Source organism: Pieris napi, chromosome 14 (assembly GCF_905475465.1).
Source record: "Pieris napi chromosome 14, ilPieNapi1.2, whole genome shotgun sequence".
Taxonomy (NCBI): domain Eukaryota; kingdom Metazoa; phylum Arthropoda; class Insecta; order Lepidoptera; family Pieridae; genus Pieris; species Pieris napi.
In genome coordinates, this window is record NC_062247.1 from 8,950,239 (window position 1) to 8,976,623 (window position 26,385).

General features: G+C 36.3%; 1 protein-coding gene across 1 annotated transcript in view; it reads right to left on the minus strand.

Annotated features, from left to right (window-relative positions):
* Window positions 1–807: 807 nt before the first annotated feature.
* LOC125056175 (glutamine synthetase 2 cytoplasmic-like) overlaps window positions 808–26,385 on the minus strand; it is a 35,810-nt gene continuing 10,232 nt past the window's right edge. Inside the window, exons 4-8 of the mRNA XM_047659153.1 lie at window positions 25,728–25,941; window positions 17,429–17,501; window positions 13,302–13,486; window positions 9,857–9,996; window positions 808–1,038 (exon numbers count right to left, since the gene is read on the minus strand). Of these exons, the coding sequence (XP_047515109.1) occupies window positions 890–1,038; window positions 9,857–9,996; window positions 13,302–13,486; window positions 17,429–17,501; window positions 25,728–25,941 (761 nt within the window). The 3' untranslated portion in view covers window positions 808–889. The remainder of the gene's footprint in view (window positions 1,039–9,856; window positions 9,997–13,301; window positions 13,487–17,428; window positions 17,502–25,727; window positions 25,942–26,385) is intronic.

The window sequence follows — 26,385 nt, forward strand, 5'->3', positions numbered from 1 at the left end:
ATCATACCGGTGAAATGTTCCAAAAAATATTTTTTTTAAATTATTAATTAAACATACTCTGGACTGAAATTTGCTAGACAACCCATATGGATTATATTTATTGACATATTAAATTAAATATAAACTACGTTTCATTAAATAAGCATCTCGGTGAAGGTCGTTGTATAGCGGGATCTTATACTATCAGTAATAAACGTCGAATAAAACGAAGTCGAATAGCTGACCCGGCAAACATTGTTTTGCCATGTATATATATTATTTGACATATATATTATTTTTAAGACATTTTTATAGTTCAATAAAAATAGTTTTCAATAATAAAAAAGTAGGGGTTGATCGTAGAGGGGTGAAAATTAAGGGTTGTATGTATTTTTTTTTGGCGTGAACACCTTTATCACTTAGGGGTTTGAAAGATATATAGTAGCTGATTCTCAAACTTACTGAATATGCATACAAAAATTCATAAGAATCGGTCGAGCCGTTTCGGAGGAGTATGGGAACAAACATTGTGACACGAGAATTTTATATATTAGATGACAACAAAAGCTTCAATCGCTTTGGTATTATCTAGTTGGTCACGTTATAAAGTGACCATTGCATTCTATATTCGCTAAATATCGAATTTTTGGTTATTTCTTTTTCTTTTCACCACCTGATGTTAAATAATACCCATAGACATTCAGATTGACAGAGGGCTTAGCCTTTTCAGAATTAATACGCTTTCTCTTGAAGTACATAAGTTGAATATATCAAATACATCGGTGGGCAGCTGGTTCCACATAGTGGTAGTACGTTCAATTAAAATACTTAGCAACATAAACCTTTATCTATTCGATCAAAAACGTACAAAACAATAACATAATAATGCACTGAACGACAATTTTCCATTTCATTCATCGAATATACAGGTCCGTAGCAAAATTGAAATCACTCTATACGGGTCAGCATTTGCTGCGGGCCGTCGGTCCTCCAAATAACCTCGTTTATCTTCCGATACTTGTCTCGGAATACGAACTGAACAGCTCCGATTTGCAACGCCTGGAAGGTTATATGAACTACATCATTCGAAAATTCATAAAAGCTACTCGACAATTTAAATTTTATACAATTATGTGGTGTTAAGTTACCTAACTATTGGGGCACACTTTATGTTTTATGTTTTATAATTTTCCTACATTAATGATGGAAATCAAAGCCAAGCCTTATTTATATTGTATTGTCTTTTATTGACATAACCTTTACACATTTAAAGAAAAAACTTTTTAACCGGAATAAAGCTATGTATTATTATAAGTTTACAATTATTTAACAACTCCGGGGAAATAAATACAGATAATGCAACTTTCTCTACAGCTGTGATACTTTTTGACATCCAACACCTTTTGTCTTCAGTCACCGTGACCACGCACGCTGTAAAGCACGCGATACGTCGGATAAATTTAAAATTATGTTAAATAATTATAAATTTATACATAACTTTAATCCGGTTAAATTTTATTTTTATTTATATTGCTAAAACTTAGTGTATATTGTTATTATTGTCATTATAATCATAATAATAAAACTCCGTTTAATTTCCAATCATTACAAAAAAAAGAGTATACAGCTTAGATTTTTTAATTTTTTTTTTTAATTTCTGTTTTTACAAAAAAAATATAATACAATCTTAACAATTTAAATTAGAAAACTGCTGTTGTTTGTATTAATGTAACCATAGAAGTCTTGTTTAGGAGCGCGACAAATGCATATAAAAGTAGTTTTTTAATTTGCTGTTTATGTTGGTTGGCGTTAGGCACTCTAATATGTGATCTTGTTAGCCTATATCCTTCCACGCCACCTTCAGTACCGTCGATCGGAACCCTTTCAAGGGTAAAGGCCCCTCCAAATTTTCCAAGGCTTCCTTTCTCTTTTCGCTCCATGCTACCACTTCTATTTCTTCTAGCCACCTTTTATTGAGGCGCCCTCTTCTTCCTCTTGGTCTTTTCGTTATGTTGTCTTTACATACCACCTTTTATCTGCGTAACTTGTTTTATTATATTGCCGCCTATTGCCACTTCAGATTTAGGACATAAAGTAAGGCATCTATCACTTTTGTATTTCGTCTTATTTTTTTCATCTATATAATTCAATCATTATCATTACACCATTTTAACTATAGCACAAAGTAGGTCTATTCATCAGTCAATAAGATTGATTGAGATTTAGGGTAGCATTCAGAGACTTTCGCTAAGTATGTTTCCAGTACGTTTTTATAACGTTCGCATCTTAATGCTTTTGTAATATGTCATATGTCATGTGTGTGCGTGGGATGCGAAAGTCAAGCTGAAGTCGAGAGGCGTATTTCGCAGACATGGGCAGGTTTTGTAGCGAATGGAGATATGCGGGGACAGCTCTCTATAGCACTCAAAAGAATGGTCTTTAATCAGTGCATCCTGCCTGTCTTTACTAATGGTGCCGAAACCATAACGCACGGCGAAAAGCAAAGTCACGCAGCGGGCGATGGAGCGTGCAACGCTTGGCTCTCTTATCGGAGAAAGAAAAGAAAGATCGGCGTAAGCGACGTCTGTCACAACATCTTATTGGTGGTGGGCAGGCCACAGCGCGCATGGACAAGAACCAGTGGACCCGCAGGCTCCTTGAATGGAGACCTCGGTAGAACAAAATACCGCGGGGCCGCCCCAGGAATAGGTGGACTGACGACATCGTCAAGGAGGTTGGCTCCCAGTGGATATAGAGATGCCAGTGCAGGGTGCACAGGAGGAAAATGGAGGAGGTCTACGTCCAGAAAATGTCAAGAATGTCAACTATATTGCATAGGAAACCACTCCTTATATGGAAATTGTATTCGTTTTTACAACAAACTCCCAAGCGAAATTAGAGAATTATCACTAAATAAATTCAAAGCCCTCGTTAAACGAAAATTAATCATTAAAGCTTTTTATAAATTTGAGGAATACTTAAATGATCATATTCCTTGGGATTGATTTGCTCCAGTTCAAACAATTTGTATGACTCAATACTTGGCGATTAAAAAAAATTGGCGGAAAGTTTCTTGCCAGTTCTTCTTACCCGCCCTACGCTCTTGACTTGCGAACTGGTAGTAAATGTAAATTTACAATTAATTTAACTTCATTCTGACGATTCCTATATATTTTTACCTATATCAATAAAGATATTTTGAGTTTGAAAAAAAGTAAAATATTAAAGATCTCATATTAGAGATCATCTCTAAAAAATGATTTATTGAGAGAAGTAACGAATTAGAACTCAATTAAGGTAACTAAAAGAAAAGTAAAATTAGAGCAGAAAAATATATCTATATATATAAAAGAAAGTCGTGTTTGTTACAACACTTATAACTCGAGATCGGCTGGACCGATGTTAGTTATGTCTTTTTTGATGGATTTTTCTCCACTCCGAATAGCAGAATAAGTAATAAAATATCGGATAAGTTATCGAATAACAATAAATAAATTAATTAATTTTACAAATGCACACGGCATGTGGTGACATTTGTTGACAAAACTACGCATCATTTTACGTCGAATTCGTGTCACTTCAAGAAATTCCGAACTTGAGGTAAATAAGGAGATGCATAACCAGGCTTTGATCTTGATCGAAAACATGTGTTACCTCATCAAAAAATGTTGTAAAGCAGAAAGTGCTTTAACATGCAGTATCGCAATATTGGCGATAGAGAGAAGAGGCCTAATGTGTAAAACTGCCATTCTTCTTTTGCAATGGCAAGCAATAAAACATTTCTCTATTTGCAAAAAAAGTTATCACCTTAATGGAATCCTAAAATAAGTTTAACTAAAGTAACAACGATATTATTATTAAGGCGGAACGAAGTTAGCCGGGTCAGCTAGTTATAAATATTTAGGAAGCGATATACCTAGGGATCAAAGGAAACAGACAAAGAAATTTTTCCTATTTAATTATTCGTTTTTCCTTTTACAACTTTTGGTTATCCCTAATAAAGAAGCCCTTCACTTAGCGGCTTCTTCTTAGAACTAAAGTTGTCTATTAAATTACGTGAACAAATAAATTTCCAGCATAAAATATATATTTTTTTAATTTCATTCTTAATCAGTTAACAACTAAAAGGGAACAAAAAGACATTTATCGGCTTCTAATTGATTTATGCTCAAATTATTTTCATCTCAACTCAATGGTTTTAACTAATCGTAAACTCATAATATACTCTGAATAGATCTCCTTCTCTTTCTTTTCTTGCGCGTGGCGCAAACTAGCGGCTGTGGTCTCTTGCAGAATGACCAGCGATGTGGAATATTCTGCTCCTCAGCATAATGCTGAGCCAAGGCTAATTAAAACCACAGCATACACGCATTACACACTTGAAACGAACCGAATGGGAAAAGGAAAATCAATTTTTATTTTGATATGCCTCATTAATTTTTTTTTCTTTGATTATTGTTATTTTGTGTGTGTGTTTTTGTTAGTAATAAATTGTATGTGTATGTCGATGAATAGCTAAGTGTAAGTTCTTTAAAAATATATTTACATAAAACTCTAATCAAATACCACGTGTATTATTCAATACACTGACATGGAGGCTTTATATACATTTTTGGGAAATGGAGGGAGGGAGGTATAACAAGTGCGGAGTATATTTTTAGATTATCTCAAACCAGTCGTAATAATAACGAGTGGTTTTCAATACTATGATTTAGATCTACTATAATTAACCATAAGTCTGTTCTTGTACAAGTTTTTCGTATCCTTTCATGAACCAGTTAAAGAATATGTTTGTATGCAGCTACATGCTTCAGCGAGAGCGTTATGAATAACCCGTGTCACGTTCGCTACTTTTTTAGAATTGACTTGCAATATTTGCAACCATAAAGGTCAGTACTCACATACGGTATTACTCGAAGTCGAGTAAAAATCAGCGTGTGGACCACAAAACTCACAGCTCGAAGGCTCGCACCGAGCCGGCTCGATGGAATTAAATGAAAGTAATTTCCTTCGAACCTACTCGAAGCGAGCCGTCAATCTTGACTCGAACGTGTGTACGTGACTGCGAGTGGCGCGATGCGAGCGTCAGTCTGGTATTGTTTATCGTGATTGAAACACGTGTTTTTAAGAGCTCGTGTTCATATAGCTCTGGAGGCACCCTTTACTAATTGTTATAATCTTCAGGACACACTCGTAGCTCTTCAATCAAGTTCACGTGGCTGTAATCAGAACGGCAATCTAACCAATGTTTAATCCAGTACCTTCTTTTACGTTTTTTCTTTGGCTCGAACGGTTCGGTGAATACTAAACGGCGCGCCTCACTCGATAGATCAATGCTCAATGTGTGGACGAAAGCTCATGCCATGTAGTACGGGAGGTAGCAACGTTTTCGAGAAAGAATTTCAGGTCAGCTGATTTTGTGATATGTCTTCCTTCTTGCACTTCCGGTTAGAGTCTGGGCAATCTGGCTGGCGGTAGCGGTTGCGTTCATTAGTGCGCATCCTATCTGTCCAGGTAATAATCCTGGATTTTAAAAGCATTTTAAGAAGCGTAATTTTTAATTTTTCGTTTTTAAATACGTCTACCTGACATACTTTTTTTATTGCCAGACATTTTTCACGTTGCTAACTATGTGCCAGACGCGATTTTAAGTTTTATTTTTATAAAAATTTCAAAGCATTTTAGAATGTCTGTAATTTTAATATTATGTTATTTAAATATAAGGAAAACTGAAAATGAATTTGCCAGACATTAATTCGGTTGTTAAGTCTTGAATTAAAATGATAAAGTTTTGCAGTATGATGAAGCATTGCATTTTAAGAAGCGTAATTTTTGATTTTTCCTTTTTAAATACGTCTACCTGACATACTTTTTTTATTGCCAGACATTTTTCACGTTGCTAACTATGTGCCAGACGCGATTTAAAGTTTTATTTTTATAAAAATTTCAAAGCATTTTAGAATGTCTGTAATTTTAATATTATGTTATTTAAATATAATAAAAACTGAAAATGAATTTGCCAGACATTAATTCGATTGTTAAGTCTTGAATTAAAATGATAAAGTATTGCAGTATAATGAAGCATTGCATTTTAAGAAGCGTAATTTTTGATTTTTCCTTTTTAAATACGTCTACCTGACATACTTTTTTTATTGCCAGACATTTTTCACGTTGCTAACTATGTGCCAGACGCGATTTTAAGTTGTATTTTTATAAAAATTTCAAAGTATTTTAGAATGTCTGTAATTTTAATATTATGTTATTTAAATATAAGAAAAACTGAAAATGAATTTGCCAGACATTAATTCTATTGCTAAGCCTTGAATGAAAATGAAAAAGTATTGCAGTATAATGCTTGTAGTACGAGCATAAAAAGGAATATAAAATTAGATTAAAATTAATAATCAACACTTTATTTAAATTGTCCTAATTACTAAATGTAAGTTATGAATAATTAATGCAACGTGAAAAATGTCTGGCTATAAAAAAAGTATGTCAGGTAGACGTATTTAAAAAGGAAAAATCAAAAATTACGCTTCTTAAAATGCAATGCTTCATCATACTGCAATACTTTATCATTTTAATTCAAGACTTAACAATCGAATTAATGTCTGGCAAATTCATTTTCAGTTTTCCTTATATTTAAATAACATAATATTAAAATTACAGACATTCTAAAATGCTTTGAAATTTTCATAAAAATAAAACTTAAAATCGCGTCTGGCACATAGTTAGCAACGTGAAAAATGTCTGGCAATAAAAAAAGTATGTCAGGTAGACGTATTTAAAAAGGAAAAATCAAAAATTACGCTTCTTAAAATGCAATGCTTCATCATACTGCAAAACTTTATCATTTTAATTCAAGACTTAACAACCGAATTAATGTCTGGCAAATTCATTTTCAGTTTTCCTTATATTTAAATAACATAATATTAAAATTACAGACATTCTAAAATGCTTTGAAATTTTCATAAAAATAAAACTTAAAATCGCGTCTGGCACATAGTTAGCAACGTAAAAAATGTCTGGCAATAAAAAAAGTATGTCAGGTAGACGTATTTAAAAAGGAAAAATCAAAAATTACGCTTCTTAAAATGCAATGCTTCATCATACTGCAAAACTTTATCATTTTAATTCAAGACTTAACAACCGAATTAATGTCTGGCAAATTCATTTTCAGTTTTTCTTATATTTAAATAACATAATATTAAAATTACAGACATTCTAAAATGCTTTGAAATTTTTATAAAAATAAAACTTAAAATCGCGTCTGGCACATAGTTAGCAACGTGAAAAATGTCTGGCAATAAAAAAAGTATGTCAGGTAGACGTATTTAAAAAGGAAAAATCAAAAATTACGCTTCTTAAAATGCAATGCTTCATCATACTGCAATACTTTATCATTTTAATTCAAGACTTAACAATCGAATTAATGTCTGGCAAATTCATTTTCAGTTTTCCTTATATTTAAATAACATAATATTAAAATTACAGACATTCTAAAATGCTTTGAAATTTTCATAAAAATAAAACTTAAAATCGCGTCTGGCACATAGTTAGCAACGTGAAAAATGTCTGGCAATAAAAAAAGTATGTCAGGTAGACGTATTTAAAAAGGAAAAATCAAAAATTACGCTTCTTAAAATGCAATGCTTCATCATACTGCAAAACTTTATCATTTTAATTCAAGACTTAACAACCGAATTAATGTCTGGCAAATTCATTTTCAGTTTTCCTTATATTTAAATAACATAATATTAAAATTACAGACATTCTAAAATGCTTTGAAATTTTCATAAAAATAAAACTTAAAATCGCGTCTGGCACATAGTTAGCAACGTAAAAAATGTCTGGCAATAAAAAAAGTATGTCAGGTAGACGTATTTAAAAAGGAAAAATCAAAAATTACGCTTCTTAAAATGCAATGCTTCATCATACTGCAAAACTTTATCATTTTAATTCAAGACTTAACAACCGAATTAATGTCTGGCAAATTCATTTTCAGTTTTTCTTATATTTAAATAACATAATATTAAAATTACAGACATTCTAAAATGCTTTGAAATTTTTATAAAAATAAAACTTAAAATCGCGTCTGGCACATAGTTAGCAACGTGAAAAATGTCTGGCAATAAAAAAAGTATGTCAGGTAGACGTATTTAAAAAGGAAAAATCAAAAATTACGCTTCTTAAAATGCAATGCTTCATCATACTGCAAAACTTTATCATTTTAATTCAAGACTTAACAACCGAATTAATGTCTGGCAAATTCATTTTCAGTTTTTCTTATATTTAAATAACATAATATTAAAATTACAGACATTCTAAAATGCTTTGAAATTTTTATAAAAATAAAACTTAAAATCGCGTCTGGCACATAGTTAGCAACGTGAAAAATGTCTGGCAATAAAAAAAGTATGTCAGGTAGACGTATTTAAAAAGGAAAAATCAAAAATTACGCTTCTTAAAATGCAATGCTTCATCATACTGCAAAACTTTATCATTTTAATTCAAGACTTAACAACCGAATTAATGTCTGGCAAATTCATTTTCAGTTTTTCTTATATTTAAATAACATAATATTAAAATTACAGACATTCTAAAATGCTTTGAAATTTTTATAAAAATAAAACTTAAAATCGCGTCTGGCACATAGTTAGCAACGTGAAAAATGTCTGGCAATAAAAAAAGTATGTCAGGTAGACGTATTTAAAAAGGAAAAATCAAAAAATACGCTTCTTAAAATGCAATGCTTCATCATACTGCAATACTTTATCATTTTAATTCAAGACTTAACAATCGAATTAATGTCTGGCAAATTCATTTTCAGTTTTCCTTATATTTAAATAACATAATATTAAAATTACAGACATTCTAAAATGCTTTGAAATTTTCATAAAAATAAAACTTAAAATCGCGTCTGGCACATAGTTAGCAACGTGAAAAATGTCTGGCAATAAAAAAAGTATGTCAGGTAGACGTATTTAAAAAGGAAAAATCAAAAATTACGCTTCTTAAAATGCAATGCTTCATCATACTGCAAAACTTTATCATTTTAATTCAAGACTTAACAACCGAATTAATGTCTGGCAAATTCATTTTCAGTTTTTCTTATATTTAAATAACATAATATTAAAATTACAGACATTCTAAAATGCTTTGAAATTTTTATAAAAATAAAACTTAAAATCGCGTCTGGCACATAGTTAGCAACGTGAAAAATGTCTGGCAATAAAAAAAGTATGTCAGGTAGACGTATTTAAAAAGGAAAAATCAAAAATTACGCTTCTTAAAATGCAATGCTTCATCATACTGCAAAACTTTATCATTTTAATTCAAGACTTAACAACCGAATTAATGTCTGGCAAATTCATTTTCAGTTTTTCTTATATTTAAATAACATAATATTAAAATTACAGACATTCTAAAATGCTTTGAAATTTTTATAAAAATAAAACTTAAAATCGCGTCTGGCACATAGTTAGCAACGTGAAAAATGTCTGGCAATAAAAAAAGTATGTCAGGTAGACGTATTTAAAAACGAAAAATTAAAAATTACGCTTCTTAAAATGCTTTTAAAATCCAGGATTTTTAGCTGGACAGATAGGATGCGCACTAATGAACGCAACCACTACCGCCAGCCAGATTGCCCAGACTCTAACCGGAAGTGCAAGAAGGAAGACATATCACAAAATCAGCTGACCTAAAATTCTTTTTTTTCAAACGTTGCTACCTCCCGTACTAATGGGTTTTACTCGACAGTTTAGCTCGATCGAGTAATACCGTATGTGAGTACTGAACTTTATGAATAATATCGATCCAAGATCTAAGTATCATCACTTAGGTAAGCTATAAATTGTGTAATAGAAAAAATTACCAGCTGTAAAATCCCTCATGTTCGGCATTCCATTCTTCCCAGTAAGCCGTCTCGCGTTGTCAGCGCCATTGTTGGCATCATATTCGTTTATATGAGCTCCGTGACGCCGAGACAACTTGTCAATCGCCCTTTCTATAACCCTGTAGGAAGCCATTTTCCTTATAACATACTTTTTTACAACTTTATCAACCAATTAGTGAATATTAAATATTGGGTGTACAATTTATATACTGATGTTTGTAGATATTATTTTTATAATAATAGAATTTGAAGAGGCGGGAAGATTTTGATTTTGTTAAAGCAATAATATTCACATTTTTTCTTTGTAATGTTAAGTATTATTTGATGTTTAGTGTTAAATTTCATATTTTTTTGTAATTTTTTTTATATATTTTTGTCTATAAATGTACTTAATAGTTTTCTGTTTCATATAATATATTGTTTAACTTTATAATCTGTCTTGGCTTTTTATATTGTTTAAGTGTTTTGTTTAAAAATAATATGTATGTTAGCTGTAAGATTACTAATAAATAAATAAATAAGTAAAATTAATAAGTATTGGAAAAACGTGTTTATCGCTATATTTTATCTTAATAATTATTCAAAATCAAATTCAAAAATAAATCTAAAGTGTCTACTATTGCGTTAAATTTAAAGAAGGTTTTGTCCAATCAACATAAAGAACGTTTTTATTAACTAATATAAACATATTAAATAACACGCTCGTGTCACAGTGTTGTGGCTGTACTTCTGAAACGGAACCTTTTTGTGTATATTCGGTGTCTAAAAATAGGTCGTGTATTCTTAACACTCTTTAGAGATAAGGTACGCCCACCTCAAGATTTTCTTTTATTTGTGTTATTTTTGCTCTCACACTTCCCTCTTGTCAAACTGAAGACAGTTAGATACTTATGAAAAAATGTTATATGAATACACGTGAAAATGACGCGTGAACTTTAGAAGACGCAGCGCTAACCAGATCCATGCAACTTCCTCACAATCGATTAGCCCGCAATATCGCAGCACAATTCCAGAAGGGACTCTTTATATCGAAGAAGTCGCATAAATAAATCAGTGGTGCTACAACCACTTTAGGTCTGGGTCTTAGATCTGAATCTGTTTCATGATGATTTTTAAATCTAATAGGCAAGTAGGGATCAGCCTCCTGTGCCTAACACAGGCCGTCGACTTTTTGGGTCTAAGACATGTCGGTTTCCTCACGATGTTTTCCTTCACCGTTCGAGCATATGTTAAATGCGCACATAGAAAGAAAGTCCATTGGTGCACAGCCGGGGATCGAACCTACGACCTCAGGGATGAGAGTCGCACGCTGAATCCACTAGGCCAACACTGCTCATGTATATATACTTTTACTAGATTTAATTCTAGTATAACCCACGGCAACGTGCTAACTAGATGATACTAAGATTTCTTTTTGCTGAGATCAAGAGATATACGATTTAATCTAGTCGACTTCGAGCTTTCAGTCGACCTTTTTTTCATTTATTATTCGTACTATAGTTCTTACGACTGGCTTTCTAAACACCGAACACAGAACAATGAAACGGATTTTTCAATAAAGCTTCTTTTGATTCCTCATGAGGAATTTTAACTTCGTACGTAATCAAACTTTTTTATTAGTAATTTATGTATTTAGCTTACGTCATATACATTGTTATGCACTTTTATGTTATATTATTACATAAAAGTGCCAAAGTGCTGACCCGGCAAATGTTGTTTTGCCATGTATACTCGTATTATTTCGAGGAAACATTTTTTTTGTCCAATAAAAACTATTTACTATAATAAAAAATAGGGGTTAATCGTAGAGAGGTGAAAATTAAGCGTTGTATGTATTTTTGTATGCTGTATCATGAAAAAACAGAAACAAATTTTTTTTATATAAAAAGTAAAAAAATAAAAATTTTGTGGTGGACACCCTACAAAATTTTATAAAAATCGGTCAAGCCGTTTCGGAAGAGGTAACTAACATTGTGACACGAGAATTTTATATATAAGATTAGTGGCTTATTCTGTTGTACTTTCGAAAGGAAACACAGAGTTTCAAAGCAAATAAAAGATTATTATTAAACAAAGAGCAAATATTTAACTAATTTGTCTTATTTAGTTTGAATTAGTTCATACGAGATTATCTTATTTCAACTTAATTCTAAACTTGTGTACATAGTTTTCAGCAATTAAGTTAACGTGTAATTACTTTAACCACAGCTGTAATAATTTAGTTGGTGCTTTCCATTACGTCCTATTTAATATTTACGAAAGATTACGAAATATTCACGTGAAATATTACACACGCACAGGATCGCAAAGATCTGATATTAATTTATATCTCTAATTTTTGTTAATAATGTGTGCACATCCACAAGATTTTTATAGAGCAAAAACCGTAGCGCTTAAATATGTGTGTCAGAAGTATGCCATGCTACGTCTTTTTTATTAAAAATATAAAAAATATTTAAATATTATAAAAGACGCTCAGATAACTTTCCACTTCAGACAACCTTAAACGTTTTTATAATTAGAACACCTCCTTTAATTAGATCCAGCAGATTTAATTTGATAAAAAGTAAGTCTCAGGACCTAAATTAAATTAATGAATATATTATATTGAACCCTTGTCTTTATTTCTTCGCGACAACTTAAAACGTTTTCAGATTAAATATAACTACAGTAATTACAGACTACAAGAAAATAATCACACAGTAGAAAATTTAAAATTACATGACGCTACCCGCATTTTCGTAGGCTAAAACATTTCAAACGATAAACAATACCAACGATATCAAGATATACAAATAATGTGTGTAATAATATTGTCAAACTGCGCGGTAAATTATGTAATTAGACTTATCAGGTCATCGTTTTGACATGTAATGTTTTTGTGTATATTCAAGCTACCGTCCGTTGACAAATGTTTTTAAATTGCAGCAAATAAGTCCTATACATTGTAATCATACTCATACTTTTTAGGATATTAACTGTAATGGGTTATGAAAAAACTCACACGCCGCGTCGTGATTAAGTTAATGATTTATATATATATTTACCTGTTTCGATAATTGAATATAGGCTTAATCAAGCTTTATAGGTCTCGTAGCCAAAAATCAATAAGTATATAATGTAATCGTCAACATATTTACATAATATATTACCATTCAGAAGCACAAGGATCGTCTTGCAAAAGTAACAAAAACTTACTTGACTTTTATGGACTTTTGGATGACATAGATATGATATCCATACCCTATTTATAAATGTATTATCATTTAATACATTTAATTCTCTTGGTAATACAAGACTAACCAGTTCTATTTTGTTTTTAAATGAATTGTGAAATAAAATTTCTCTTGTTGTTTTATTGTTTAAGAGTTTCACGGATTTTTTATCCATTAACCACATATCATTAGTAAATAAAATGTCTTACAATATTCCATCCTCTTCTCTCATATCCTTTGAAGAGAAGTAGACAAAAGTGCCGTTTCCAGGCCAGTCTTCTATTGGTTGTGGTTCAAATGTGGCAACGGTACCGTATTCTTCAGCTAGTCTGGCGAGGATATATCTTGCCATCCAGAGGTCGTCAGCTGCCCGTATTCCAGGACTCGGGCCCACCTGGCATAGAAGATATATATTTATTGTACAATAAGTGCTTAAAAACTAGGTTACACAGTTAAAAAATATTAATAATATCTTAATATATATAAATTACGTGTCACGTTGTTTGTCCGCTATGGACTCCTAAACTACTAAACCGATTTCAATCAAATTTGCATACGGTGTGCAGTTTGGTCTAACTTAAAAGATAGAATAGTCTTACATCTTCATTTATACCCGCAATACTATTTTATTGCAAATTATTTGTTTATTATTTGACAGTCACAGCTGTGTTGAAAGTATCAACGTTTCACATAAGCTACAACTTAATGGCATAACCACTAAAAAAGCATGGTGCCCATGGGCCCACATGGCTGGTGTTCTCCTACCGTTTCCCTTGAATAGTTTACTACTATGTAATATAACAAAAACCTTAGCCACAGCAACGCTTGGCCGAGTCTGCTAGTAGAAATATAGTATTTTAAAAAATCTGCATTTATTTTATAATTAATAATATATCCACATTAACTCTCCAGGGTACGGTCAGTTCCTAATGTTGTTTTTATTAATAGAAATGCATTTTGTAATTTTAACTTAAAAAATCTACGACTGGCGCTTCGAATAAAAGCCATTCAAAATCGAATCGAATCGAGAAAGACATTCATGACTGACATTTCAGCTTAAATCTGTAACTAGCAGATTTACAAATTGTATCCTCGAAATATCGAACATCGTTATACACAATAAAACACTATTTTCACCGGATTGAAGTTATGTATTATTATAAATTTACAACTATTTAACATAATTTTAAATTTATCCGACGTTTCGCGTGCTTTACAGCGTGCGTGGTCACGGTGACTGAAGACAAAAGATGTTGAATGTCAAGAAGTATCACAGCTGCAGAGAAAGTTGCATTATCTGTATTTATTTCCCCGGAGTTGGTATCGACTAAAAGATGGAGGGTTTTGGCAAAAATGGCTCACGGTGTCCTCTATTTTCGCGGATTGTGTTTCTTTTTGAGATTTTAATTTGGATATTATTGGATCCCAGGTGTTTGACAATTTTAGGCCGTCTTCTCTATTGAAATTGGGGTGTTTTTTGATTTCAATGGCTTCGCGTACCAATCTTGGGAAGAATCTTTTCTCTTTCGCAAGTACTTTCGGTTGGTCAAAGCGTATGTAGTGATTAGGCCTATCTAGTATGTAGTCACAGACTGCTGATTTTGTTGTCGTCTATGTCTTATGTCTGCAATGTGTTCTTTGAGTCTGCTGGACATATTGCGTTTAGTTTGGACCCTAACACCTGGGATCCAATAATATCCAAATTAAAATCTCAAAAAGAAACACAATCCGCGAAAATAGAGGACACCGTGAGCCATTTTTGCCAAAACCCTCCATCTTTTAGTCGATACCAACTCCGGGGAAATAAATACAGATAATGCAACTTTCTCTGCAGCTGTGATACTTCTTGACATTCAACATCTTTTGTCTTCAGTCACCGTGACCACGCACGCTGTAAAGCACGCGAAACGTCGGATAAATTTAAAATTATGTTAAATAGTTGTAAATTTATAATAATACATAACTTCAATCCGGTCAAAATAGTGTTTTATTTAAATGAGTTATGTTAATCAAAGACAATAGTATCGTTATACACTATGAAACACACGTATGAAAATTCTACTAGCGTCCTTGATATGACTTTTTAACGACATATTTTAGAATAGCAGACGTCTTAACACGTAGATCGCTGTTTAGAATCCTGATTTGTTCTATATATTTTATCATTGACCATTAACTACATATTTAGCAAAAACCATATTGTAAAAAGTTTGATGCGCTGCAAATAAAAAACTATGCATTTTACAGAAAAAAAATTATTTAATTATTTATTATCTATAAAAATGATTTCTACAATTTTTGTCGTACGATGCGCGGTTCGCGAGATATTCGACAAAACGCGTTTTTCAAGATGGCGGCTGAAGTGAACCTTAAGTCATGACGCCCACTTGGATTTACATTCAGGGGACACCCCTGAACATCTTCCAAAAAAAAAATCCGTTCTCTAGTACTTGGCAAAAAAAAACCCGGCGCTTGGACTACTACCATTGGAGTCAGTATTAAAATCCAAATGTATATAAATATATGTTACACGCTTCGGTACGTTACTGTTACAGGTACGTTCGAATATCGGCTGTGCATCAATGGGCTTTAGATGTGCGCAATCAAAACTTGCTCCTAAAAGTATGAGACACAAAGAAAATAATCAAGCTAAGTCCATAATAGCGCTACTGGAATATCTATATAATAATTCAAAACATCACAAATGTTATTCTCAAGTAAAATGATATGCAAAGGTTAAAGACGTTTGTTTTATAAAACAGCACAAAACCGAGCGATTTCAAACTGAATGCAAAAGCTTGCACTCTTTGAAAAGTAAATAAAAGAAAGCTTATTTTTGCACATACACTGAAAAAATACCTATCCAATATCGATAACGATTATACAGTGCAGTTTATTTAACGATGATACGCTTATTATCGTTACAGTAGTATTTGTAAACGTACAAAGACCTTAGTAGCACCTACACAATTTTTGAAGCGGTTTAAATGAGGAGAAAGTATTTAATAGCTACTTATAACTGAGAAGTAATAACAACATTGGATTTTTATTACTACGTATACATAAGTAATAAAAATCCACTGGCCTTATGACTTTTTGTCTTAAATTAATATCTGTTTTTTATAGGAAACGTCTTGTAAGTAATAAATCGAGTAAAAAATAAGTTCATCGTAGATCTAGAATGTAACAAAAAGGTATATTTATAGCAGCTAAGCTCTCCACCGCTTTTATGTAATATATATCTTTCTGTTAGTAATTTAATAAACGACTCTGAGTACTGTTAAATAGAGAAAGCTAATAATCATCCTTCTCGGATATAGCAAAGCTCCATTTTTATAAAACGATTATATATGGTTTGCCAAATATTTACAGCGAGATTATTGCTGCATGAAAACCCAGTCATATGCCCCGTGCCGTCGGTACTACACCCTCCGATAGACTGGTCCCCGTGGAACCAAGCGAGCCTTGATGGGAGGGATCACCAGTTTACAGGCACAGTGCTAAGTCAATTCTAACCGTCTTTTTTTATGTAATAGGAGGCAAACGGGCAGGTTGTTCCTGATGTTAAGTGATACCGCCGCCCATGGACACTCACAGTGCCAGAAGGCTCGCAAGTGCGTTGCCAGCATTTCAAGAATTAGTACGCTATTTTCTTGAAGGACCCTAAGCCGAATTGGTTCGGAAATACTTCAATGGGCTACTGGTTCCACATAGTGGAGGTGCGCGGCAAAAACTGCCTTAGAAAACGCTCAGTTGTGGAACGACAGACGTCGAGGTGATACGGATGGTATTTTGTATTTTGCCTTGACGTCCGATAATGAAACTCAGCTGCAGGTATTAGACCGAACAACTCCTCTGAACACTCTCCGTGGTAAATGCGGTAGAAGATGCAGAGATACCACACATCTCTACGCAACGCAAAGGGGATCAAGCCGCACGGAAAGTGACTGGTCGTCGACGATTCTAATCACTCTTCCTTGAATACGGTCAAGTGGAATGAGCTGGTACTGGGGATCTCCCGCCCAGGGGTGAGAACACTATTCCATGTGGGGCCGAATTTGCGCTTAATACAATTGCAAGCGGTGGCCCGGAGTGAAGTACCGTCTCGCCTTGCTGAGCACATCAAGCTTTTTGGAGGCTAATTTAGCCTTCCCTTCCAGATGACCGCGAAACTGAATGTCTATATACTTTCAGGTCTACCTACATATTGCATTAATAGGTTGCAAATACCATTCATACTAAATCTCTACAAACAGTATCAAAATTTTAAATTGCACACAAAGATACACGAAGTTCATAAGATCGAATCGACATAATAAATCATTGTTCTAATCACCTGGAAGTTCCACTGCGATGGCGTAGTGCCAGGATTTATACCGTTCAGATGTATTCCAGCGTAAAGGCAACATCTGGTCAAACAAAAAACTTTATTATTATCCATATACTTACATTTCTTCAGGGGCTCTTCTATTATCGACCAATATTAGGTTTACAAAAGCTATAAAATAAATCTAGCATCATCATCATCAGCAGTAAATATTACGTGTACGTTACGAACTCGCAGAAATTAACGTACATAATTGTTCGTTGCATTCAATTTGGTATTAAATGCCTACGAAAATACACTACAACAACAACTACAAAAACTATAAGTAAAATTGTTATTCAAGACGTGAAAGTTTGCATATACCTTAATTACGAAAGGTTCAAGAATGTGGCTGAAATTGACACAGGAATATATCGAGAAAAGAATAATTTTTATTTTGATAATATTTTTGACATGCAAGCTGTGGTCGTATCATTCCGCTAATCGATTAACGGTATAGCGAGAAACATAACAAGCATTTTTTTACATTTACAAGAGATACATATTTTGGGAATATTTTAAAGCATATTTACTGCCACATATGTAGCTACTTATCGTTTGCTAACTCCTTTAATGTTATCCTTTTCCTATTAATTCCTATCCCTTTACCAACTAATGTGTTGCCCCAGTGACACCTGGCAGCTGACGCTTTGTTGGACCAGCAAGTAAACGCACCACGTTCTGTCAAAATTTGTACCATGGCGGATTGAACCTCTTTTTTGTGTAGCTTATAACCGTCCTTTACATTTTTTTTATTAACTTTCGGTTATACATAAAAGAATTAAGAAAACAAACGCAAGACGAGGTTAAACAGTAACATTTCCTTGTGGCCAGGTTACGAAAACTCCAAACAATAAAAGTTTATGTGAAATGAAATATTGCTTTAAATTAGAAACTTAATGTTCGTTTTTGCAATTTCCAACAGAAGTGGTTGCTGCCTTGTTTGATAAATAGGCAATAAAAGAAAAACCACTTTTATTATCTCCGAATGAAATTACTTCCACGGAGAATATTAACATAGCTATTTGAATGCTTTAGCGTAACGGTCTACAAGGCTCTTTGTGATAAGGTAATTTCTATTTGCTCATATTTATAGAAGAGTAGAGGATGCGCTGGTTGTTATGTTCTCGTGATATTTCATGAATTCACAACTAGACTAGAAAGACAAACTATATAAAAGGCGTAGGTGAAGCCAGTTGCCAGGGACAGTGTAGTGTGGACTCAGTTTCCGCACTTAGACACACATTTGGTCCTGGCTAACTAAGACACCCTTGCTCCTTCCAGAAGCTCAGAAGTTTTCTGGGCACTTCGCAGGCTTAACGGAATGACCTTACTGCTCCGAGGATTTCTGATTGTTGAGAAGCAACAGCCTCAGTATTCCCGGAATACGTGGGTGACTGATTCTTCTGCGCTGAAACAGACTGTCTGTCGCGCCAAGGACAAAGTAATGTTTATTTAGGAGACAGTGGTCCTTAATTACCCTATCATTATTTTGAGATTACTTCTTTTGGGGCTTAGAAATCACTTTGCCACTAGCGGGTTTACTGCTGGCAGTGTCATTTTGGACTGTCTGCAGTCCGCGTTTTGCAACCAATGATGATTTTGGAGTTCTGCAGATCTTTGGCGATTCCAGGTTCGCACTTGCGAGAAGCGCAAGAGAAGGAGCGGGAACTGCCTGGAACAGGGCTACGTGTTCAAGGTCTGTACAGTATGAAGAAGGTAGTTTCTTTACTTCTATTATAAAAATATTTTATTCGCCGGGATTAGGGGAATTACCGGGAAAATCAAGGAATCGTTACAAAACTGAAACTTTTTGTGATCGTGGTATGAACCACCATCATCGTGGTATTTTTCACTTCCAACTAAGTTTCTTCTTTAGAACATAATAAAATGACGTTAGTTCATTTTAGCAACGAAATAGCACCCTTTTTGTTGACTATAGGTAATTCCAGGTTTATATTGTTTATTGATAATGTATTTTAAAAAAGTAGTATACATTGTGTGAAAGTTAAATAACTAACCTAACTAAACTAACTAACCTAACCTAACTAAACTTTACCTAATTAAAATTCTTACAGACCAACTGTGTATTTCTCCCGCGTTGAAACTTCTATGTGCAACGGTTAAATTAGAAAAATCCTACCGAAGCAGAAATATACAGACTAAACTCGTAACAAAGCCTATAATATAATATCGTTACAGTTTGTGCAATGAATTATATTTTTAATAGATTCTTTAACAGATTCCTCAGACCTAGGGACCACACTATACTTAAAGTATGTTGTATTAATGTCACCATAAGGTGACATTGTTCCGTATTATCCTAAGAGCCCAGGGCTCTTTGCTTAGGCCAGACCTTCGTCATTTTATAAAAGCTGAAAGTTCTTCTGTGCGTGTCCGCTATACAGGTAAGAACGACCAGAGACTATAGAGTTTGGGTAGTGGTTACTGTTGGCGACTCATATATATAAATAGGAATAGATTATTATAAGTTAGTGTTAGTGACTATATATACAATATTAATTAAGTAGGTATGAGCTATAAGAAAAATAAGAATATTGTTAGTAGCTCATAAGTAGAAATTAAGTATATATAAATAAGTTAGGTAAAAATATGTAAAGAAAAATACAGTTAAATAAATTAATAAAATGCTTCGCCGAATAAAAGGGTCGCGGAGCTCTCGTCGCGGTATACGCGCGCAGAGTCTGTAAGCGCAGCTCTCGTCGCGGTATACTGTTGGAGTACTTAAGCTCGGCGAGATCTACGCAAAATCCTCTTTTTCCTCCGCAACGAACTGGGACCCAAGAATAATCGGCGAAGCAAGAAACAAGAACAAGGCGCAGTTTCATTTCAAGACAACATCCTACAATTACGCACTAGCAGGGGTGCGTGGGTTGAGGCGGTGCCAGCGATACGTCGAACCGTCTTGACAAAACGTACGTAGTCAAACCCCACCGGTATTCAAAGCCGCGCCGAGGTTACTTTGGTTACTGCACGGGTGTTCTCAAACGAACATCTAAACGTCTAATCCCGTGCAGGCCCGAGTCTCTGAGGCGACGTCGGGATTGGCTACAATAGTAGTACGTACGAAGTCAAACCCCACCGGTATTCAAAGCCGCGCCGAGGTTACTTTGGTTACTGCCGAGTCTCTGAGGCGACGTCGGGATTGGCTAGAACAGTAGTACGTACGAAGTCAAACCCCACCGGTATTCAAAGCCGCACCGAGTTACTTTGGTTACTGCACGGGTGTTCTCAAACGAACATCTAAACGTATAATCCTGTGCAGGCCTGAGTCTCTGAGGTGTCGTGGGGGTTGGCATCAACAGTGGTCCTTCGAGCCGGATCCTGCAACGGTTGTCATCAAGAAGTGAATACTGCGAAAAGAAAATGCCAGTCACAAGGTCACAGAACGGGATGCAGCGAGGGGAATCGACGACGACTGTTACCTCCGCCACTACGTCCGAAGTCCGGACCACAGGCGAAGAGATAACGATAGAGCAGTCCACGTCGACGAGCGCAGCCAGCCAGCCAGATCAAGCATTGACTCTGGCACCAGCGGGTTCCACCCGGCGGGCCGCATCGAGAGCCGTATCCAGAGCCAGCTCAAGAAGACAAGCCGAGGCCAGAGAAGAGCTAGCTCGCTGCGAGCTGCGGGAAGCGCAGGCAGCAGCACGCCTGGCCAGATTACGATTAGAAGCAGAAACGGAAGATGAAGACTCCTTTATAGAAGACGTCAACGATAACCATGAAGAAAAGGTGGCAAACTGGATGCGCTCATCGGCACAAAGGCCAGAAGAAAAAGAAACAAAGAGCGACATTCGAGCAATAGCTGACGCAATAAAGGAAGCCATGACGACACATGTAGCGCCGCAACCGAAGTACATTCAAGAGCTGCCGATATTTGAAGGCGACAGCTCCGAATGGACGGCGTTTCGAGTCGTATATGAAGACACATCTCCGATGTTCTCTGGCATTCAGAATATGGCGCGGCTACGTAAAGCGATTAAAGGCACAGCGAGAGAAAGCATTAAGAGCCTCTTGTACTCAGAGGCGATGCCAGAAGAAGTTATTAACGCTTTACGCCGAAGATTTGGTAGACCCGACGCACTGGTGCTAGCTGAACTGGAGAAATTAAAGGCGCTTCCCAGAACGACGGAAAATCCCAGGGACATATGCGTCTTCGCTAGCCAAATAAATAACAGCGTGGCCGCCATAAAGGGATTGAAGAGACCGCAATACCTCTACTCACCTGAAATCGTGAAACTTATAATAGAGAAGATGCCTCCAATTCTCAGATTCAGATGGTACGATTTCACGGCTACGAGGGAAGAGGAATCGTTCAGTGATATCCAAACGATAAGCAACTTCCTCAATTTAGAAGCGGACAAATGCGGCGCATTCGCGGTACTCGAAGACAGCAAAAGCGTACGACCGAGCGCAGCGATAAGACGGCCAGTGAAGCAAGCTACGTATAATATCGCTGAAAGGTGTAGACCTGAAGAAATCAAGTGCCCAGACTGTGAAGGTACACATAAACTCAAAGACTGCCAAATATTCCTAAAAGCGGCAGTCAACGAGAGATGGGAAACAGTTAAGAGGCTTAAGGTCTGCTTCAAGTGCCTCGCTGGGAAGCACCGGAAAGAAACATGCCGAAGACCACCGTGCAAGTTGTGTCGAAGATGGCACCATAGCCTACTACATGTGACGTCGGAGAGCGAACAATGTCACGAAGAGGCAGCGCCCGAGACAGCGACGGTCAATACAATAAGCACACCGAAAGCTATTCTAAAGATGCTCAAGGTGGAGATATACGGACCGGCTGGGAGCAAACAAGTACTGGCGCTGCTAGATGAAGGCTCAACGGTGACACTGCTTGACGAAAACGTGGCTTCGAGCATCGGCATCCAGGGTCCTCGCGAAGCCCTGAATATAGAAACTATCGGCGGAGGGCAAATGAAAAATCACGACTCTATGATTTTAGATATCGAAGTGAAAGGTATCAAGCAAAGCGAGAAGAGCACACTTAAGAGGGCAAGAACTATCAAGGAGCTCAAATTAACCCCTCAATTCGTAGATAAAAGCCGACTAAAGAAGTGTCATCACTTGCGGGGCTTACTACAAGACGTGTGCTACGAAGCTGAGGCGCCGAAGCTGCTCATTGGCCAAGACAATTGGGAGTACATTGTCTCGTTACAAATACGACGTGGAAAGCCAGGGCAGCCGGTGGCGTCACGAACAAAGTTAGGGTGGGTTCTCCATGGCTCCGACAGCAGCGGCGTGTCTCCGATCAATTATGTAAACACATGTGCACACGTAAGCGTCGTCGAAGATACAATAGTTCAGCCGAAGAAGCCTTCAACGAATATCGAACAGCGAGCACTGGACATATTGGAAAGAACCAGCCGACAGTTGGAAGACGGCAGATACGAGGTCGGACTGTTGTGGAAAAAGGAAGACATACAACTTCCAAACAATTACGCAGCAGCTTTCAACAGATCTCAAAGAATAGAAGAAAAACTACATAAGTACGCTAAATTAAATAATGAACATAGCGCGCCGATAGGTCTGTTGAAAAGCAACTACGCCCAAGAAGCACCAGCCGACTACACATCTAACGAAAAATGGTACCTGCCTAACTTCCCAGTGGTTCACCCTCTGAATGAGAAGCTAGGAATTGTCGTTGCGGCCAAAAACAATGGAGTCAGCCTCAAAGACGTTATGCTGTCCGGCCCGGACTTACTGCAGTCAATATTTGGAGTGTTACTGCGATTCCGTCAAGGTCCCGTATCAATAGCGGCCGATACAAAACAAATGTTTCTGCAGGGGAAAATATGTGAAGAAGATAGAAATAGTCTCAGATACCTTTGGCGAAAAGACAAGGAAGCGCTAGTGAAGGATTACAGAATGTTATCACTGGTTTTTGAAGCTGCGTCGTCGCCTTGCACTGCGATTTATATAAAAATTAAGAACACAAAGGCCTTCTTACATAAATATGAAGAAGCGGCGCAAGCAATAGAGCGGAAGCACTATATGCATGATCATTTGCATAGCTTCCACAGCCACAGCGACGATTACCAACGAGTAATACAGCAAGTCAACTTGATCCATAAGAAGGCACACTTCGAGTTACGAGGATGGGCGTCGAACAAAATAGAGATCGTTGAAGACGACACCGAAGCGCGGAAGAGCTACCTAGAACAAATCGATAGAAAACAAGACATCCAGCTGCCGCGATGTATGACAACATTCTGCACTGAGGGGGAGCTGCATACTTTCACTGACGTGAAGGAGACGTCGTATGCAGCCGAAGTATATATCTCTATGCCAAGGCTTGAACTGCAGGCAGCCTTGTTGGAAGCAGAACACATAGTCAATTCTAGACTAATAACGAACCTAGCTTATAATTTGGAAGAGGAGGCGCTAACCAGTAACCTTACCCCTAATCACTTTCTCACTGGACGATCCGGTGGAGCTGCGCGCATAAGGCATTTTCCTGACGCAAAGCTGGTGGGCAGAGAAGTTTGGAAGACCGTCCAACGACTCTCTGATCACTTTTGGAGGAGATGGCTACGGGAGAACTTGCCCACGCTACTGCCCAGGAAAACGACGGGAAGGCGAGCAGCTGCAGCCAGGCGGCGTGGTTCTTATTTTGGATCGCACGTTACCATGAATTTGGCCGAGGGGAATCATCGAAACCACGTACCCCGGGCCCGACGGAAGAACCAGGATCGTGGACGCCGCAACCAAAGGAGGAGTGCTGCGAAGACCATCGTCGAGTATCGTGATCATGGTGCCAGCGAAGTCGCCGTGCAGGAATAACGGTGCTACGCACGAGGGGGAGAATGTTGGCGACTCATATATATAAATAGGAATAGATTATTATAAGTTAGTGTTAGTGACTATATATACAATATTAATTAAGTAGGTATGAGCTATAAGAAAAATAAGAATATTGTTAGTAGCTCATAAGTAGAAATTAAGTATATATAAATAAGTTAGGTAAAAATATGTAAAGAAAAATACAGTTAAATAAATTAATAAAATGCTTCGCCGAATAAAAGGGTCGCGGAGCTCTCGTCGCGGTATACGCGCGCAGAGTCTGTAAGCGCAGCTCTCGTCGCGGTATACTGTTGGAGTACTTAAGCTCGGCGAGATCTACGCAAAATCCTCTTTTTCCTCCGCAACGAACTGGGACCCAAGAATAATCGGCGAAGCAAGAAACAAGAACAAGGCGCAGTTTCATTTCAAGACAACATCCTACAATTACGCACTAGCAGGGGTGCGTGGGTTGAGGCGGTGCCAGCGATACGTCGAACCGTCTTGACAAAACGTACGTAGTCAAACCCCACCGGTATTCAAAGCCGCGCCGAGGTTACTTTGGTTACTGCACGGGTGTTCTCAAACGAACATCTAAACGTCTAATCCCGTGCAGGCCCGAGTCTCTGAGGCGACGTCGGGATTGGCTACAATAGTAGTACGTACGAAGTCAAACCCCACCGGTATTCAAAGCCGCGCCGAGGTTACTTTGGTTACTGCCGAGTCTCTGAGGCGACGTCGGGATTGGCTAGAACAGTAGTACGTACGAAGTCAAACCCCACCGGTATTCAAAGCCGCACCGAGTTACTTTGGTTACTGCACGGGTGTTCTCAAACGAACATCTAAACGTATAATCCTGTGCAGGCCTGAGTCTCTGAGGTGTCGTGGGGGTTGGCATCAACAGTTACTTTGGCAGATAACAGGTAGTAAAGGTGTATAAAATAGTACCTTAAATCCCTTTAAGTATAAAGCTCAATTTTATTGGGGATAACTATTATAATGATATGATTATAAATATCGTCATACATTGCCGGACACTTATGACAGTTGCTTCCCCCTGCCAGACACCCCTAAACATTAATTAATTATAATTATACTTTCGTTAGAGTATAAAAGCTAAATTTTATATATGTTACTTGGGGACCTATGAAAATATGATACCTCAATAGCCGGACAGTTTCAATGGTTTTTACACCCTGCCAGACACATTGAAAGTCCGCTGTAGGTCCGAGCGCGAGCGCTTAGTCTTTACTACCTGTTATCTGCCAAAGTAACCACTACCCAAACTCTATAGTCTCTGGTCGTTCTTACCTGTATAGGGGACACGCACAGAAGAATTTTCAGCTTTTATAAAATGACGAAGGTCTGGCAGTCCTGGGCTCTTGATCTATATATTTGGAAGGATAATAATTATTTCTATAATAAAAATCTATTGCATCTATCAAAAACACACCTGTAAAAAGCTTCCATTAGATCTCTAGCGACGATTTTATTAGCTCCAATCGCACAATAGTATGGTCCAGGTGGAGCTGGGAATCCACCAGGAGGCCAGCCCAGAGGTCTCGAGTCGGTGGTGGTCAAAAAGAACTCCTGGTTGAAGCCGAACCAGGGCTCCTCCACGTCAGCCTTTTCAGTCAGAATAACACAGCCTTTGCGGAAATTCGTTGCTGGAATGTACAAACTTAGTATCTTTTACTGTGCAAAGTATTCTGCTATGGAATTCCTTACATATTGGTATCAGACCAGCTGTCTTTAAATTTATTTAAAAATCATTTTTTTTGATAATTTTTCTTCTGCCTCGTAATTAGCTACTACTTATATATGTATTGTGACTCGATTAGATTATTTGGATTAGCTTTTACATATTATTGTTTATTTGTTTGTTTTTTGTTTAGATTTTACTTAGTTATAGGTAGTGTTAGTGTGTAGTGTTGTATGTTATTTTGAGTTTGAGTTTTTGTTAATTATTTATGCACTTCTTGTACTTTACCCTCTGTGTTTCTTTTTTTATAGTTCCATATTAGGGTTGCCTGGAAGAAATCGCTTGTTTGCGATAAGGCCGCCCGTTGCCTAATAATTTATGTAACCTGCTTTTTTTATATGTATGTTTT